The 17,397-nt window shown below is 34.9% G+C and overlaps 3 protein-coding genes and 1 long non-coding RNA gene across 7 annotated transcripts in view; all 4 read left to right on the top strand.

Annotated features, from left to right (window-relative positions):
* Nucleotides 1-48: 48 nt before the first annotated feature.
* Nucleotides 49-1,885, top strand: LOC104800728. Of its 3 annotated transcripts, XR_769804.2 has the most exons (5): nucleotides 49-277; nucleotides 382-623; nucleotides 757-955; nucleotides 1,062-1,584; nucleotides 1,693-1,885. It is a non-coding gene; the product is annotated as an uncharacterized LOC104800728 (long non-coding RNA). The 3 variants fall into 3 exon arrangements; XR_769808.2 differs by having other exon boundaries at nucleotides 49-628; XR_769803.2 differs by having other exon boundaries at nucleotides 49-623; nucleotides 1,693-1,884.
* Nucleotides 1,886-6,930: 5,045 nt separating this feature from the next.
* Nucleotides 6,931-10,013, top strand: LOC104800643 (probable mannan synthase 3). Its single transcript, XM_010523553.2, has 10 exons — nucleotides 6,931-7,149; nucleotides 7,271-7,627; nucleotides 7,710-7,808; nucleotides 7,900-8,152; nucleotides 8,236-8,346; nucleotides 8,421-8,557; nucleotides 8,633-8,746; nucleotides 9,150-9,349; nucleotides 9,447-9,644; nucleotides 9,753-10,013. The coding sequence occupies exons 1-10, from the start codon at nucleotides 7,084-7,086 to the stop codon at nucleotides 9,910-9,912; spliced, it is 1,695 nt and encodes a 564-aa protein (XP_010521855.1). The 5' UTR covers nucleotides 6,931-7,083; the 3' UTR covers nucleotides 9,913-10,013.
* Nucleotides 10,014-10,938: 925 nt separating this feature from the next.
* Nucleotides 10,939-14,599, top strand: LOC104800563 (SEC12-like protein 1). Its single transcript, XM_010523436.1, has 11 exons — nucleotides 10,939-10,954; nucleotides 11,108-11,358; nucleotides 11,669-11,769; nucleotides 12,300-12,432; nucleotides 12,557-12,648; nucleotides 12,956-13,055; nucleotides 13,355-13,427; nucleotides 13,515-13,635; nucleotides 13,725-13,844; nucleotides 14,050-14,120; nucleotides 14,216-14,599. The coding sequence occupies exons 2-11, from the start codon at nucleotides 11,167-11,169 to the stop codon at nucleotides 14,413-14,415; spliced, it is 1,203 nt and encodes a 400-aa protein (XP_010521738.1). The 5' UTR covers nucleotides 10,939-10,954; nucleotides 11,108-11,166; the 3' UTR covers nucleotides 14,416-14,599.
* Nucleotides 14,600-15,607: 1,008 nt separating this feature from the next.
* The window catches only part of LOC104800419 (annexin-like protein RJ4), a 3,286-nt gene continuing 1,496 nt past the window's right edge, over nucleotides 15,608-17,397 (top strand). Inside the window, exons 1-3 of one of the 2 annotated variants that reach the window (XM_010523325.2) lie at nucleotides 15,608-15,707; nucleotides 16,702-16,847; nucleotides 17,269-17,390. In XM_010523325.2, the coding sequence (XP_010521627.1) occupies nucleotides 15,632-15,707; nucleotides 16,702-16,847; nucleotides 17,269-17,390 (344 nt within the window). In that variant the 5' untranslated portion in view covers nucleotides 15,608-15,631. Of the gene's footprint in view, nucleotides 15,708-16,289; nucleotides 16,419-16,701; nucleotides 16,848-17,268; nucleotides 17,391-17,397 lie in introns of those variants that run through there. The other variant, XM_010523251.2, reaches the window with a different exon arrangement.

Here is a 17,397-nt window from a genome sequence, read left to right as displayed (position 1 = left end):
GGTTAAAATTGAAAAAAAATTGTTTTTTTCGGTGTTGCATGCGAACAAGTGGGTCATTTGAGTAAAAAAGCCTTGTGCTTCTATCTGTTTTCTCGGGAAAATCTTGCCCTAGCGTTTTCGCTATGAGATTTCACAGAGGAGGAACAGAGATGAAGATTGCTATCGAAGGTAGTATGTATATGTACGGCTAGCTTGACAGTGTGTGTATAAGTCGATTCAGTATCACTAATGAGTTCACAACGCCCAAATCGATCTTCTCTGCTGCGGCCATTTCCAGGTAACCGTACAGATTTCGATCTTCCGAGAAAATCTATTCGATCGTGTTTCTTTGGTTTTGAAAAGCGGTTTGCTTTCTTTTCAAACTGGTGGAAAATTACCCAGAGAGAGAAACGAGATATACACGAAATCGGGTCAAGAAGCAGAGATACCAAACGGATGGAATCCGATCCAGTTTTTTTCTTCATGAACCAATCGTTTATGGTTGGGTTAAACAACACATTCTTCTTCTGAAATTAAAGAATCCATTCCCAAATGCTTCTGGAGTGTATTCAGTAGACAAATCCAAATGGTTAGGTTGAGTTTGTGGATCGAGAAGCAAAATCCTTTCCCTCCTCTACAGATTGGTAAGGTCAAATCCTGAAACAAAAGCTCTGATTCTTTGGCATCTGAACTGTAGTACATTTCTCGTCTGTCTCTGGCGGCGTTCTCCTGAATATTGAAAATCGCTGCATTGTTGCTGGTTCTGGATGTTTTCAGGATTGAGGGGTGGACTCGCGGAAGCAAATCCGCGTCTATATCGCCAGTGAATCCGAAGGCTCGGTACGAGTTTTCTGCTCATCCGTGCCCGTGGTTTGCTGCTTCTGTTCAACCGCGGAGAAGATGGATCTGTGACGGGAGTCTCTTGCCCTCGATAAAAGCCTCTAGGGGCAAAAGGTTTTTGCAACAGCCACTTGTTGTAAGTTTTCCTTCTTGTCAGCATTGTGTTTTGTCTTTCAGACAGTGGACGTCTTATAATTTTAGGATGTTGAATAGATTATCTAATACCAAATCCCAATTCCCAGCCTGCATCTTCTGTGGTTCGGCATGATGAGAGACTGGTTAGGCTATCACGAGCAAGTTCAATCCTGTTTTTCCCGTCGAGTCTACTTTGATGATCTTACTTATTTCCTCGGTAGCTATCATCGATCTTTTGTACCGAGTTGACATGGTTGAGGTAAAACCGATCAGGGCTCGGCTTCAACCACATGGTCCGCACTTAGCTCAGGCGATCCACTAACCGATGGTTCAGGCTATAAGATCGTCTCTCTCGATACATGAATGATCCCTGCTGTTGATCATTGGCAGATTGTTGAGAGAATGCTTTAATACCTAGGAGGCACCCGGCATAAAGGTTTCTTTTCTCTCCGCTCGTAATCCCCCGTCTCTCTACATGTCTCGGGTGAGGGTGATCGGGATGACCTCTTCTCCACCGGTACACACATTGTCTATAATGGTAAACACCACATTCCTCGTCTTCCGAAGAAAGAGCAGAAGCGACTCGCACCACGGTCTTCCACAGAATCCGAGTACCGATCGTCACCTTAGGTGAGCTTCGGCAGATTGTCAATCTTCTCGATGAGATTGGTGTTATAATTCCCTTTATGCATCGATTATTCGTCGCGGTAATATTAACGTTATATACATATGTTCTAGGTCTCGCGCTCACCGAACCACTATGGCGAGCTCAGTTACATATCTTGGATTCTTGAGGGTGTATAAAAGTGTAAAGGGATGATTGTCTTTATATTAATATTTTTAATCTATAATTTCTATTTTATTTTCTCTATAAATTATTTTTTTACTATTCTGTAATGTATAAAATACACGAGAACCCAATTTCATTGTACTAACTATATTATATATATATATATATATATTTACATTTAACGTCGAATTAAAAAATTTGAAACATCAATTGAACCACTATGTACAAAAGGGCTGTTTGCATAGATTAATTTACAAAATATTGTTCGGACTATGCCATTAAAGTTTCAAATTTTATAATAATTCTTGCTAAAAAATATAATTTACAAAATTAATAATAACATAAATTTTGCAAAATCGTTTTTCTCTTTTAGTTTTCAACTAGGGTTCAGATTCGTTTGACAATAATTTAGTTTAGTTCCATTCTTTCAGTTCTACAAAAAAAATACATACAAAAATTAGATTTTCTTTTTTAACAAATATTATGTTTTTTAGATTTTTATAAAATTCAATTCGATTCTAAAAAATTCGATTTTTTTAAAATAAGAATGTTAAAAAATATCGTTCGATTACGGAGACAATTCACTACTGATTCGGTAGTGACTCAGTATTTGGTGGGCTCGAAACTATGCGTGACAGCTACAAGAAATGACGTGGACCGTGGAGTTGCAACTGTAGTAATTCCACGTGCTTGAGATAAATAAATCTAACCTCAATAGGTTAATTATTATAATCGTATGTCGCAATATAAAACTTAGAAAAGTTGTGCTATATGTGGCTCGTTATAATAAAAAATATTTATAGACCAACATCATACCCCCCCCCCCAAATAAATTCAATTGACCCCATATCTGAAATATAATATATTAGAAATTTACCGTAAACAAAACGGATTATTAGATTGTATTAATTAAGTTAAAATTGGCATTCCCGTCCTTTCAGACCTTCATTCTCTAAAAAAAAACAGCAACAATTCTTGAAAACAATTTTTTTTGGGGTAAATAGTTAAAGTTTCAAATTTTCTAAGATACATGTTTATAGTTTTTTTAGTTGCTTACTATTTATAAACATATGATTGGGAATTTTGTTGTTGTTGCTTATTTTTTATTAGATTTATATTTATTTAATATAGTTTAAAAGAATTATAAATGTTATTTGATTCGAATTTTTTAATCTCCACTAAAATAGCAAACACGAAACATAATAATTCAAGAGGAAAGTGGAGGGACCATGGAACAAGAATCATATGAATTGGTCGCACCCAAAGGTTGTAATCAAAGTCAGATAGTGGAATTTTCCAAAACCCACCATGTGACTCCTGGCCTCTCTCGTTCAGAAATTCTCTTCCAACCTCATCATTTTTGTGACCCCAAATCTCTTATCTATTTTGGTATTGAAACAAATATATATATATATATATATATATATATATATATATATGATGCTCGTAAAATAAATGGCAGAGGAATTTTAGAGATGAAAAATATAATATTTCATCGTGAAAAAACGATATAAATTATGAATTGCTGCAATTATTCACTCTAAGATATTGGTGATGTATATAAAATTTTTCTATCGAAATTATTTATCTTCGTTGAGCAGTAGTTAGTGATCAGTATTTTTAGTTTGCAAAATAAAATATATTATTAGTCTCAAAATCCATTTTCAAATTTATTTCTCAAAATCTATATTATTAATGTAAATAATAGTAGATTATATTGGAATAAATTTTAAATTATTTTTACAACCATCATATTTTTTTTAAAGTGGACATTTTTTTTGATACATTGGGAACCCCTGATTACCTACCATTACAAACGGAGACGAACTGACTACCACCCGCGCCTAACAGTCCCCCAACCAGACCTGGCCACCAGGCGCGCCTAACGCTCGGGCCGTAGTTGGGCTTAGACGTCTGCGGATCAAACTCCAAGCCCACGTGCACGAGCCTGCGACACATGCGTAGGAGGTAAATCAGCCGTAACTGACAGGCGACAATGTGAGAGTTTAAGGAGGTGGTGAGGGTCGAATCTCAGACCTCATGGTTGCTCGCCATGCTCCTTAACCATCTCACCTGGGGGTTTCCTTTTAAAATGGGCATTTTAAATTTTAGGATCATGTCAAGTGATTCATTTATGCATACATGATGGTTTCTGAATACAATTACAAACAAAAAAATGAAAAACTTACTAAATAATGTTTCGAAAACCTTCAAACTATATAAGCTATAAATTCTAATAAAATCAATACAGATGAATATTGCATAAACGGACGCACAGTTTTAAATGACTTATATTTTATATTATGTCTAATATTTGGAAATAATAATTTGGTCCGTTCAACTAGAATTTTAATAATGTATGATGCAAAGCATACCAACCATGACATCATCCGGACTCAGTTTTACAGCTATTATATACGCTTTTTTTTATTGAATTCCTCCAATATAGAATGAAAAACGAAAATTGAATTTGCATTTATATCGGCGAAAAAGAAATAATAATGAAAATTCAAGTGTGCTTCAAATTTGATAATGCCGTTTGACAAAATCATTAAGAGATGCTTGTTATTTAATGATTCAAAAATTGAATAATAAAATCCGAAAATTGAAACCCAGAATAATAGATAAATGAGACAATTTTTATGCTTTTTAAAAATACACACAAACAATTTAAAACTTTATCTCTCGTTATTTAAGAACTACTCCCTCCATTTCAAAATGAATATTGTTTTAGATTTTATCACAATTTTTAAGAAATTAGAGAAAAAAACCAAATATATCCTTATTAACTCACATTATCATTAATAATTTATTAGAATTAAATATTTTAATTAAGAATAAAATTAAAAAAATTATTAAAAAATCATCTAGAAAATTTAAAATGACATCTATTTAGTAACAAGATAATTTTATAAAATGACGTTTTTATAGAAAATGGAGGGAGTAAAATTTAACTATAATTATCAATATTAATATTAAAAGCCAAATAAATTCTAAATAATTGTTCATAATTGTGTGTGTCATTTATTAACGTGTAGAAAAGTCGCACAAAGCCATGGGAGGTAGATTACATTGGTCAAAGTTTTTTCAAACTTCAACAGTAAATTATCGGCAAATTGATGTAGACCATTTTTTTAATCGTAATTTTATTATGCTTTTTCAGTTCGGTTAATTTTATTTTTAAGTAACCCATTCAACTAAAATTTTAAAATTTATCACCGGTATAATTTAGGTTTTTAGTTAAATAAATTTTAATGTCTAAATAAAAAGTTAGTTCTCTAAATGATTTAAATTTTAAATAATCACCTTATTTAAACTAAATAAAATTTATTAACTTTGATTCACCATGAATAAATTCCTTTCTCTTAACTTGACCTTTTTTACTCCAATTTAAGAGAGAAAGTATTAATAAATCATATTATGTGAGTATTGTAAATTTTGTTAATTTTTAATTAAATACACATAAAAATATATATATTGTTAGGTGAGGCAAATAAATAATTGGTCTAGAGCACATGGCCTAGTGGTACGAAACGCTACAATGAGATTGGCTTGCATTGCGGATACTGTTTGCATGTGATACGCTCCATGCTCTTAGATTTTATTATCGATGGAGAAATACACTAAACCTAATTAATTTTAATTATTTAAATATTTCTGCAATTCAAATATTTTTTAATAACTCTTAAATAAGTACAATAAAATGTACCATATAATTCGAATTCAATCAATTATATCCTAACCGAATACAATTTAGTTTCTCATTGATATAATTTTCATCTATCCAAAATTATTTGAAATTATAATGAATCGGACAAAATACTTCAAGTGATTTTATATATATTTATTATAAATAATTTTGTTTATATTAATAATAGCCATGTTATGTATTCTTCATCTCTTGAATTCTTTTCAAGTCTACCGTATATTATTCTCTATTTTTTTTGGCACATTATATTTTTTTCTCATATTTTTTTCTTTTTAAAATTAATAACTTTTTGTCTTTTAAATAACTCGCAATGATAATATTATTAACGCACAAGTAATTATATTGGAACTCTGCTTTTGAAAGTGATGGTTCACAACCACATAAGTAGCTGTAACAGTAAAAGCCATAAAATATTCAGTAAAAAAAATAATAAGTTGAAAAAATAATTTATGCAAAACTCAAGATGTCCAAAGTCATGCGTAGGGGTGGACGTTTCGGAAAACGGTTCGGGTTCAAGATGGGAATGGATCGGTTAGGTTTTTTCGGTTTTAGAAAAATAGGTACCAATCGTTTTTTATATTGTATTCGGTTCGGTTCGATTTCGGTATCGGTTCGGTTCAGTTTCAGGTTTTATTAAAAAATGATAGATTTTCTTTAAAAATATTCAGTTTTTCGGAATTTTTAAAGTTCTATTCGGTTTCGAAAAATTCGGTTCTCTAAAAATGATACCGTTCGAGAATTAAGAACAGTTTCGGATCGAGAAAAGTACCGTTTTTTTTTGTTCGGTTCGGTCCGGTTTCGAAGAACCGAACGGAAACGTCCAGCCCTAGTCAGCAGTCACGCATGTAAACTCGTCTTGGTTTGCATTGAAATGTAATTGGGCATCCACGTCACATATTACTAATATTTTTTATGAACAAGGACTAATTAATATATAATTCAACACTCTAGGAAAAAAGGCGTGTAGAAAAAACATAAATCGGATAATAACAACAACAATAATAATAATAATAATAATAATAATAATAATAATAATAGAAAAAAAAGTATGTGGGCTATGAGACGGGGATGCTTAAATATATTATTTCTGACCAAGGCAATATTATTTTATATTAATGAATATAACAAAGATATGGTAATCGATTCACAAATTTCTTAGATTAGATCATAGTAGTAGTAGAAATATATAATAAAAAAAATAGATTTTTTTTTGTGTGCGCGCTGAATAAAAATAGAAAATCTTTATTTACATAACTGCTGAGGATATAGGTTTTAATCAGAGATTGGTTTCAATAATTTTTAAAAATCATACAAATAGCTTTAAAATGGATTCTTAGTATGCATTTATTATTCATATTTTTATACCGAAAATGTCCTATCATTCCTTACCAATTAAATTAATTAGCTATATAAACCAAGAACTGAGAAAAAGGACAAAATTAACAAAAACCAGATCTAAATCTTGGGTAAGAGAGACAGGCAATGTTAGAAAAAGCAGCGTATATTTTATATGATACCAACCAGTGAGGAGAATAAACACTTTTTTCGTGTTCATTATTCTCGCATCACTCATTCACTGGTTCTTGAGATAATGGAGAGCTGAAATTCCCTCGTCTCTCTGCGAAGAACAATGTCGCCATTGTTGAAGCTCTCTCTCTTCCTTTATGACTCTTTCCGAGTCTCCTTTTGGTTCCTGGTACTCTCTCCCTGTTTCTGTGTTCCTTTTGTCTCTCTGTGCTCTGTTTTTTACTTCTTGAAGTGTTTGATTCAGATTCTGTGTTGGGTTTGCTCTGTTTTGTCGTTTCTGCCTGTGAAAGGTCCAAAGTCTACGGCAAGAACCGAGCGAGTTATCATCCGCGACGTCGTTTCCCGATGGATCCAAGGAAATGGCGATGAAAATCGACAACGTGGGACAGATCCTATACATTTGGAAGCAGACCAGAATCATTGTCCTGATACCGATCTTGAAGTGTCTGGCCACGTTGTGTTTCGTCATGTCCTTGATGCTGTTCATAGAAAGGGTTTACATGAGCGTAGTCGTGGTCATTGTCAAGCTACTTGGACGAAATCCAGAGAAGGTTCACAGGTGGGAGGCATTGAATGACGATATCGAGCTCGGCCACTCCACGTACCCCATGGTTCTTATCCAAATCCCAATGTACAACGAAAAAGAGGTTGGTCCGGCATTAAATCCATCTGGGTTTTTATTTAAATTCCGTCTAACGAACGGCATTCAACTGTAACGGTCGGTTACAGGTTTGTCAGCTGTCAATAGGCGCAGCTTGCAGGCTGTCGTGGCCGTCGGACCGTATGATCATCCAAGTTCTTGACGATTCCACGGATCAAGCCAGTAAGGTCTTTTGTTGAACCTTAAGCCATTGTTTATGTGGAATTTATATATGTATGTATATATATATATTGTACCGTTGTTTTTGGTCGAGGACAGGATCTTGTGAACTTAGAGGTCGGAAAATGGGCGAATAAAGGTATAAGTATACGGTCTGAGATCAGAGACAACAGGAATGGATACAAGGCAGGAGCCTTGAAAGCGGGGATGAAGCATAGCTACGTCAAGCAGTGCGAATACGTCGTGATTTTCGACGCTGATTTCCAGCCCGAGACCGACTTCCTCGCCCGGACCGTCCCCTTTCTTGTCCACAACCCCGAGATCGCTCTCGTCCAGGCCCGGTGGAAGTTCGGTATATTGCCCCTACTTGGTTTTATTTCTGAAATTTGCCCAAAATCAATCATATACTGATTCAATGGACTGATTGCGTTGCAGTCAATGCCAATGAGTGTTTGATGACAAGAATGCAAGAGATGTCTCTCAACTACCATTTCTTGGCAGAACAAGAATCTGGTTCTTCAATCCATGCCTTTTTCGGATTCAACGGTACGTGAAGAGTACCGATTTCTCGTTCATTTGGGTACACCGAGTGACTATGAAACGCGAGCGTTATCATTCAGGAACTGCTGGCGTGTGGAGAATTTCGGCGCTGAACGAGGCCGGGGGATGGAAAGACCGGACGACGGTCGAGGACATGGATTTGGCTGTCAGGGCATGTCTTCATGGTTGGAAATTCGTGTACGTTCATGACATTGAGGTAAAAGCTTTGTAACGATGCCAGTGGTTCGATCAGGATGTCGTAAATTGAGCCGACTAGTCGTGTTTTCACCAGGTGAAAAACGAGTTACCGAGCACATTCAAAGCTTACCGGTTTCAGCAGCATCGATGGTCCTGCGGTCCGGCGAACCTCTTCAAAAAGATGACGGTGGAAATCATTGAAAACAAGGTATACGATGGAATCCTTTTATAGACTCACGGGCATAAAGGGATGTCAATTTTGGCCTGAAACTCGAAACCCAGTCCGAGTCTCCCTTAAAAATGATGGGGTTTAGGCTTGAATTTGTGGACCCGAAAAAAATCGGGCTTTCTGATAGCGCACAAATCGGGTTTCGGGTTTGGTCGAGCTACCAAAGCCTAAACTTGAGTTTTATAGGGTCAGACTTCAGACTCGGTTTTATATGCCCAAACCCGAACCCGAAACTTGGTGACACCTCTACAGGATATGATCGATAATCTTATAAGAACTCAATCATGACATTTATGATCGATGTGGGACTCTAAAAGTGTATAAGCAAATACACAACTTGTCATGCTAACCATAAACTTATATTGTACATTTTTGGTTACAGAGAGTGTCGTTGTGGAAGAAGCTGTATTTGATTTATAGCTTCTTCTTCGTGAGGAAGATAATAGTTCATACATTCACATTCTTCTTCTACTGCGTCATTTTGCCCACAAGCGTTCTCTTCCCCGAAATCGAAGTCCCCAAATGGGCAACGGTCTATGTCCCTGCTACGATCACTCTCCTCAATGCCGCGGCCACGCCTCGGTAGTCTCTGGGTTTCGTTTTCCCCGTTTATCGGCCTATCTTTAGCTTTGAAATCTCGATCTGTATATGTTATAGGAACGGAGTCTTTGTTATGCAGGTCACTTCATCTTCTAGTGTGTTGGATCTTGTTCGAGAACGTCATGGCTATGCATCGGACCAAGGCAACGTTCATCGGCTTGTTTGACGCCGGGAGAGTTAACGAATGGGTCGTCACCGAAAAATTAGGCGACACGCTCAAGGCGAAGTTAATCTGTGACGCTTCTCCTACAAAGCGTCGGAGCAGATTCGGGGAAAGGTAAGACGAACCCTTTCATAACCATTCGGTTTTTATATCGGTTTCGATCGTAAAGAAAGTATATCCGTTGGGTTTTTTTTATATCGGATTCGGTTCGTATGTGTGCAGAATGAATTGGAGAGAGCTGGTTGCGGGGTTATATATATTCCTATGTGGGTGCTACGATGTTGCGTTCGGGAAGACATACTTCTATGTATATCTGTTCTTGCAGTCCATTGCCTTTTTTGTTGCTGGAGTCGGTTATGTCGGCACCATTGTTCCTAGTTAGATTAACTCCTCGGAAAATAAAACAATTAATTTGTTTAGAACTTGATTGAAGCTCTAGATTCTAACTGCTGATAAGGAAAATCCCTTCCATATTTACAGCAACTCGTTGCCCTTTTTTGTCCACAAACGATGAGATCCGACAAAAAAATTGGGTGACTCAACAGATACTATATATATATATATATATATTTTTTAACCCCAGATTCGAGTTTTTATTTGAGATGGATAATCACATGTATTAATGATTTCTGCAATTGGGTTGACTTCTTTATTGTGGTTTCGATTTATTAAATTAAATTGATTTAATACAACATTCGTTTTTGTAAAAGAAAAATCTCGCTTTTAATTGGATTAATCAGTTAGACTTTGAAATATATATATATATATATATATATAATTAATTTTCATTTGCTTTAGTTTCTTATTTGAGATGTTTCGGTATTTATTAGAGTTCGATGCATTAAATTTAAGAAAAAATTATATATAATCGGTTTTCAAATCTGATTAAGTTTAATTTCCAATTTCTTTAGTTTGTTTAATCCGATTTAATTTTATATAGTTAAATCAAAATGTCGAAGGCACGTATCCATCGCTGCGATCTTTTCTACATGATCGAACGACATAGAAAATAGGCCGAGGAAATGAGTTTTGTATAATTTTATAATTGATTTAACACTTAACTTATATATAATCTTATCATTGTTTTTTCATTAAAAAAAATCTTATAATTGATTTCGCATGAATACAAATCGGGCTCTAATACCTTAAAAAAGCCCATCCAGACAGCCTAATCCCCATCTTCCTCTTTCATAAGCCCAAATGGATTTGTTTTTTTTTGTTAATTTTAAATTCAGGGTTTTTTTTTATTTTTTATTTCAAAGAAAAATAATTTCCATCAAATCCAAACGGAATAAGAACAAGGAATATCCTCCACCATAGCCGTTGACTTTTTGCTATCATCCCTGTCCAATTATCTCAAAGCACGACTGATATTAAAATTCAGGTTAATCGAAGATTACCACCATGTCCGTTTAACTTGAAAGGTCAACGCGATACAAAAACAACGAAGTTTGGTTCAAGTCTTGTTTTTCCTCTTAAATAAATCAGATTTCTGAAGATTTGGTTGTGTTTATATATATATATCATACACACACACACAAAGATTCGAACAGTTGATCGAGTTTGTTCGCGAACAGGGAAAAACGTAGCAAAGATATCTGTTATCGCTCTCTGTTTATTGCGAAAGGATAAATCCATGGAGATTGAAGATGGGTCTACCCGAACCGGGCACGTCACGTGCGGGTCATGGATCCGTCGACCCGAGAAAGCGAACTGGGTCGTTCTGGGCAGAGCCGCGAGACGCCGTGGCTCGTCTGTTCTCTCTCCTGGCGTCATTGAGATCTTCTCCTTCGATCCCAGGACTTCATCTCTCTCCTCGTCTCCTCTGGTATGTGTCTTTGTTATTTCTGGACTCGCTTGATGAAATTTCGAAATCGCGGTTTCGATGTTTTCGTGATTTCTCAATAGGTTTCGTGCTTCTGGGTACGTGGGTTTGCTTTCAAATTTCGAAATTTTGTTTCTTAAATTTGATTTTGGAAGGGTTAGGGCTAGGGTTAGGGTTTGGGAGAAACCTACGTTGTTTCCTTTAATTCATCTCCCTTTTTTTTTTTCCTGATTCCCTGTTTGGGCGATTGATTCTGATTTTTTTCTTCTGATGAGAAATTCTTCTTCCTCTACTGTTCTTTTGTTGAATGAAGGCAACACATACGCTTGAAGAGAGCGATGGTGATCCAATTGCAACTGCAGTTCATCCCGGGGGAGATGATTTTGTTTGCTCGACCACCAAAGGGGGTTGCAAGTATGCTTTCCCTTTCCATTTCCCTGAAAATATGATCAACCTTCATACATATGCTGATCTTAGTTATTACAAAATTACTGTCTGTGTAATGTTTGTTGAGCAGTTTGCTAATCATGTTTTGCACCATGTTGTTTGATTTACCTTCTTGTTTCCATATATCGGCGCAACATCGTCTATAATGAGGATAAGATAATCCTTGCCAAAGCGAGTTTATAGATTTTACTCCATACCATGTTAGGTTTTGTATGTAGTATAATCAATGTGTTCTGTTTTTTAAGAGCTAGGCATCTACTTAGTAGAAAAATAGTGCCAATTCTTTCTTTCTTTCTTTTTAAGAGGAAGGCCTTATATCTTTGTTTCCGAGCTGCTTGATCGCATTGTCCTTATATATCAACATACTTGTGCCACAATCACGAGAATTGTACTTGGTTTCTTAGCATGTAAGATTTGATGGCCGAAACTTTATTTGTGTGAACGTCTATCAAAGTTTATTTAGTGTGAAATGTTCTTGGAACTTGCTCGATGCTCAGGTTGTTTGAGGTCTGTGGAGGAGAGACGGTTATTAAGATCTCAGACCAAAAACCCCTTCCTCTTGAAGTTGTCGGACCACAGAAGTGCTTGGTCTTCAGCTTTGATGGATCTAAACTTGCTGCTGGAGGAGTGGTGAGAGGAACTGGACAATCTTTACTCTCCGAGAGCTTCTTTCTGTTACGTTGTTTACTGGTACCGGTGTGCTATTCTTTAACGATGTTTTCCTTTACATTTAATAGCTGTATGATGATTGCAGGATGGATGTCTGAGAATTCTGGAGTGGCCAAACCTTCGTTTAATCTTGGAAGAGCCAAAGGCACACAAATCTATCAAGGATATGGATTTTAGGTAAGCAGAGGGTTCCTTTGTCCGTATACCTCACTCCTGTTTCTTTCCTTTTCATCGCATGATCGAATTAATGCTTGTCAAGAAATTGATGATCCCCTTGTGTTAAAAGTTTGGAACCCGAATGAAGAATGACTGGAGACTCTGTTTTGTACTCTTTTAGTCTTTTTAGTCTTCTCTTAGAAATAAAAAAGAAACATGCAAAAGGACAGGATTTGTTTTTTGTTGAAGGGGGAAAGACGATATTCGTCTTTGCAAAATCTGGTTCTGACTGTGAGTCTGATATATGCATGTCCTTTTTTTTTTGTAGCCTTGACTCGGAGTTCTTGGCCACAACATCAACTGATGGATCGGCAAGAATATGGAAAGCAGAAGATGGTTTTCCCTTGGCAACTCTTGCACGAAATTCGGTATGTGACGAAACAAGAGTTCAGTCTGCATTCACATCCCTCTTATCTCCAGAATCATGCTATCCTATCCTATGCAATCTGCACTCAGGAAGCTAATATCTTTTAAATTTGTGAAGAATTTGTGTTTTGACATTTCCTTGATCTGTGCCTTGCCTTGTGATTTGCCTGTCTATATTTACGAGTATACGAAATTAAAGCATTTTCTCTAATTTTTCATCTGAATATCTGTTGCATTTCAAGCATTTTTCTTCCGATATGTACTAACACGGGTATCTTATATATGCATATTATCATTGCAGGATGAAAACATCGAATTATGTCGGTTCTCTAAAGATGGAACGAAACCATTCTTGTTTTGTGCTGCTCAGAGAGGTATTTTATCTCCCATTTCTCGAGCAAACTATTGCAAAAATTTTGCTTTGCCTTCGACGTATCAAAAGCACCGTAAAATTTGATCAGGTGATACGCCCGTGGTCAATGTCTATGACATCAGTACATGGAAGAAAATTGGGTTCAAGAAGCTGATAAGGAAGGCTGCTTCCACGATGGCAGTGAGCCTGGACGGAAAATATCTTGCTCTGTCAGTGCCTCTTCAGCTCAGTCGGTAGTTAATTTCGGTTAATTAACTGTATGAGTTTTGTCTTCATCATTTTTCACCATTGACTGCAGGGGCAGCAAAGATGGAGATGTCTCGGTTGCCGAAGTCAAGACCATGGAGATTTACCATTATAGCAAAAGGTTACATCTTGGCCAATCTATTGCTCTATTGGAGTTCTGCCCTAGTGAGAGGTAAGGTCCAGCAGATGAAATATGATCACGTCACCCGCGAAAATCTTACAAAATTCAAAACTTTAATCTTCCCGTTCTCGACGCCCGCTTATTTGAAACACTGAAAGCCGAAAACTTTTTGTTTCTTTCGGTTTGTTTGTAAACTCATCTGTTTGTCGGTTCTACTGTCTTAACAAGTTTTGGACTTTTGGTGAATGGTTCTTAGGGTTTTGCTGACATCTTCAACCCAATGGGGAGAGATGGTCACCAGACTCTCTGTACCCTCCGACTGGAAAGGTATATATATATATATGCGTATATATATGTGACTGAGCTCCATGGTTATTGAATTCCGGAGGTCATGTCTTTATATATCTATGCGTTGGACGCAGACTGGCAGATCTATCTACTGCTCTTGGGACTGTTCATGGTGTCGGCCATTGCTTGTTACATATTCTTCAAGAACTCGGATTCTTTTTGGAACTTCCCGTTGGGGAAAGGACAGACGAGACCAAAGGTTAGCTTTTTCGGGGACTCGAAGCCATCTGATGATCAATCCAAGGGGAACCCGTTCGGACCTGTTGAGTTGTGATATGCCCTTTAAAGCTCCTTCTCCTGGGTTTTCTTCAGACACTGCTTCAGTCTTTTTTTTTTCTTATTTATTTATTTATTTTCAAGTTTATTGGGAGATGACATTCTTATGTTGTTTTCGTGTAGTTTGCGTTATTATTTGATTGCAGAATACATTTTTGGGAGATATTTATTTTTGTCATTCATTGTTGTTTGTGGAGTTTGCACGATCATCAAAAAAAGGGGCCGCAAGGCCGGCAATCGTTTTACTACAAATTACTAAAATGCCCTGGCATTTATGTACACATATAGATACATATATACGTATATATTGGCACAAGAATATATATATATATATATATATATATATATATACATACATAATAACATACAACATATGGATATATAATATTTTTCGTACTGACGAAATGCATGCAATATATATATATATTGGAAAATAAAATGATTCGTATTAAAAATGTATAAAATTGATGAGAAATGTATTTTAAAAAATTATAGTTATTCATTTTACAAATTTTATAAATAGCTTTATCAAATAACGATAAAATTAATGAATATTTTTTTCAAAAATTACTACTCTTCTATTTTTTTTAGCTTGAACCAACAATCACAACGAATCATTGATATTCACTTTTTGGAATTGGAATAATTCGCAATCGTTGTCAACAATATTTTATGACCTAATCAATGCCATTCATCAACAATAGCTATCACATATACCGAAAATATCCTCAAAATGAATTCTCTGTGCAAATGCAATACAAATTCAATTATTCAATATTTCTTCCTCAACGTTCACGCCTCTATCTTTGGTTACATCACCGAATGTTGTAAATTGTTTGGATGGTTTTAGCTATGGGGTCATCTGTTTTACCGCAATTTAAAATATTTTTGTTACAGATATGTATATATTAATAATACGATGAGAAAATAAACCCCACTAGTTTTTTTTTATAAATTTATATAAATTAGTTTAAAACAAATTAAGCATAAAACAACAAGACATCTATATAGTATATTAATTGTTAGAAAAGAACAAAACTTATGTAACCGAAAATTTTGTTTAGGTAAACAAGTAAACGGAATGCGTGGCAATAAACGTGAGTTTTGTGATAATTTCAAGGTTGCCTAATGACAGTATAAATAATCTTATGAAAATCATAACAAAAAACAAATATATTGAAATTAAATTAAATAAAAAAATATATTTGTAAATAATGGCGACACTTGTTGCTCCTCTTGATCTCTTTTCTCCCATTGAAGATGCCGAGGCTCTTAACAAGGCGGTGAAGGGTAAATTTCAATCAAACCTCAATGTTAGTATTATTTAAAATTGGAAAAAAAATATATAGCAGCAAGATTTTTTTAATATATATTCTATAATTAAATTTAATATATGATGATTTCTTTAGATATCGAAATTATATCGCCTAAAATGAATGATGTTTGAAGTTCTCCTTTCAAATTTGTTTTAAGAAACATTCAAAGATTTGTTATTTCTATTTTGCCTGTCTTTTTTTCTTGGTTGGTTTATTCCTTGTGAAAATTAATTAATCAAATTGTTAATATTTTTTATATAAAAATGATATCCTTAAATTTAAAGGGAAAACAGAAAATATTATGATTTTAAATTTCCACCATTTCCTTATAAGTTAATTAATAGGAGGAAAAAAAAGTTGCTGATAACTTTCCAAATAAAAGAAGAAAAATGCTTTACTTCATTTCTGAAATAGGAAAATACAGGCTGTCTAGTTGGTTTGTAATTTATAAATTCAACCAAATTAGCATTGAAACATATAAGGAAAAAAATAATCGGATAATTACAAAATAAAAAAATAAAAAATTGTACGTGTGTATATATATACACACACATGTATTATAATTTGAGTTCATCACCTTACTGGAGAAAGAAAAACATCAAACACCAAAACATGGCTACCCTTCTTGCTCCCTCTGAGATCTTTCCGGTCGAAGACGCCGAAGCTCTTCGAAAGGCCACCAAAGGTTTCTGTCTACTTCCATTTTTTTTATTCGATTTTCCCCAATATTTGTTTTTTTTATAAAAAAAAATCTACATATATATATATATATATATAATTATTTCTGTTATGAAGAGAAATACATATTTCTACATTTTTTTTTCACTTCGAGTGGCCTCCAAAGGCTTCTGTTTCCTCCCATTTTGTTCAATTTCCCCAGTAATATTTGTTTATATATATATATATATATATATATTGTTGTAGTTTTAAGAATCTAATTGATTTATAATGTTGGAATTATGTGGTAGGGTGGGGAACCGATGAGGAGGCAATAATAAACATATTGGGACACAGAAATGCGACACAGAGGCTTCAAATAAGACAGGCTTACCATGATCTTTACCAGGAGGATCTCATCAAGCGCCTTGAATCCGAGCTCTCTGGTCATTTCGAGGTTTAGGTTTATTTTTTTTATATTTGATTATTATTATTATTATTATTGCAACACATTCGATTTGATTATATTTCATTTGAAACTATAGAGAAAATCAAATCTAAGTCTAACAAATCCAACAAAGTTCCATGCATGGTTCTATAACGATAATATGAAATTGAAAAATGGAGTTTTGTAAAAGTTGTATATTTCTGTACCATAATATTGGGTTTTTTTTAATATATTTCAATATGTATTTTCATCTTCTTCGGGTTTTTTTTCTTTCCTGCGTGTAAATGTAAATTCATTTTCATGAGGAAATTGTGGTTGATACATAATTTCAATAAACCCTCGTGGAATATATTCTAATTTTTCATTTTAACACCTTAACACACTTACACACATATAATCTCTTCATCTATATATTGTCATCGAACCACAGAGAGCAATGTACCGTTGGGTGCTGGATCCCTTCGATCGGGACGCCGTGTTAGCGAACGTAGCGATCAGAAAAGGCAGCGGAAATCCCGAGGCAATCATCGAGATCTCGTGTGCTCGGTCTTCGGAAGAG

This window comes from Tarenaya hassleriana, unplaced genomic scaffold (genome assembly GCF_000463585.1).
Source record: "Tarenaya hassleriana unplaced genomic scaffold, ASM46358v1 Cleome1, whole genome shotgun sequence".
NCBI classification, from domain to species: domain Eukaryota; kingdom Viridiplantae; phylum Streptophyta; class Magnoliopsida; order Brassicales; family Cleomaceae; genus Tarenaya; species Tarenaya hassleriana.
The sequence above is the reverse complement of the archived record's forward strand: the minus strand, read 5'-3'. Positions and strand labels throughout refer to the sequence as shown.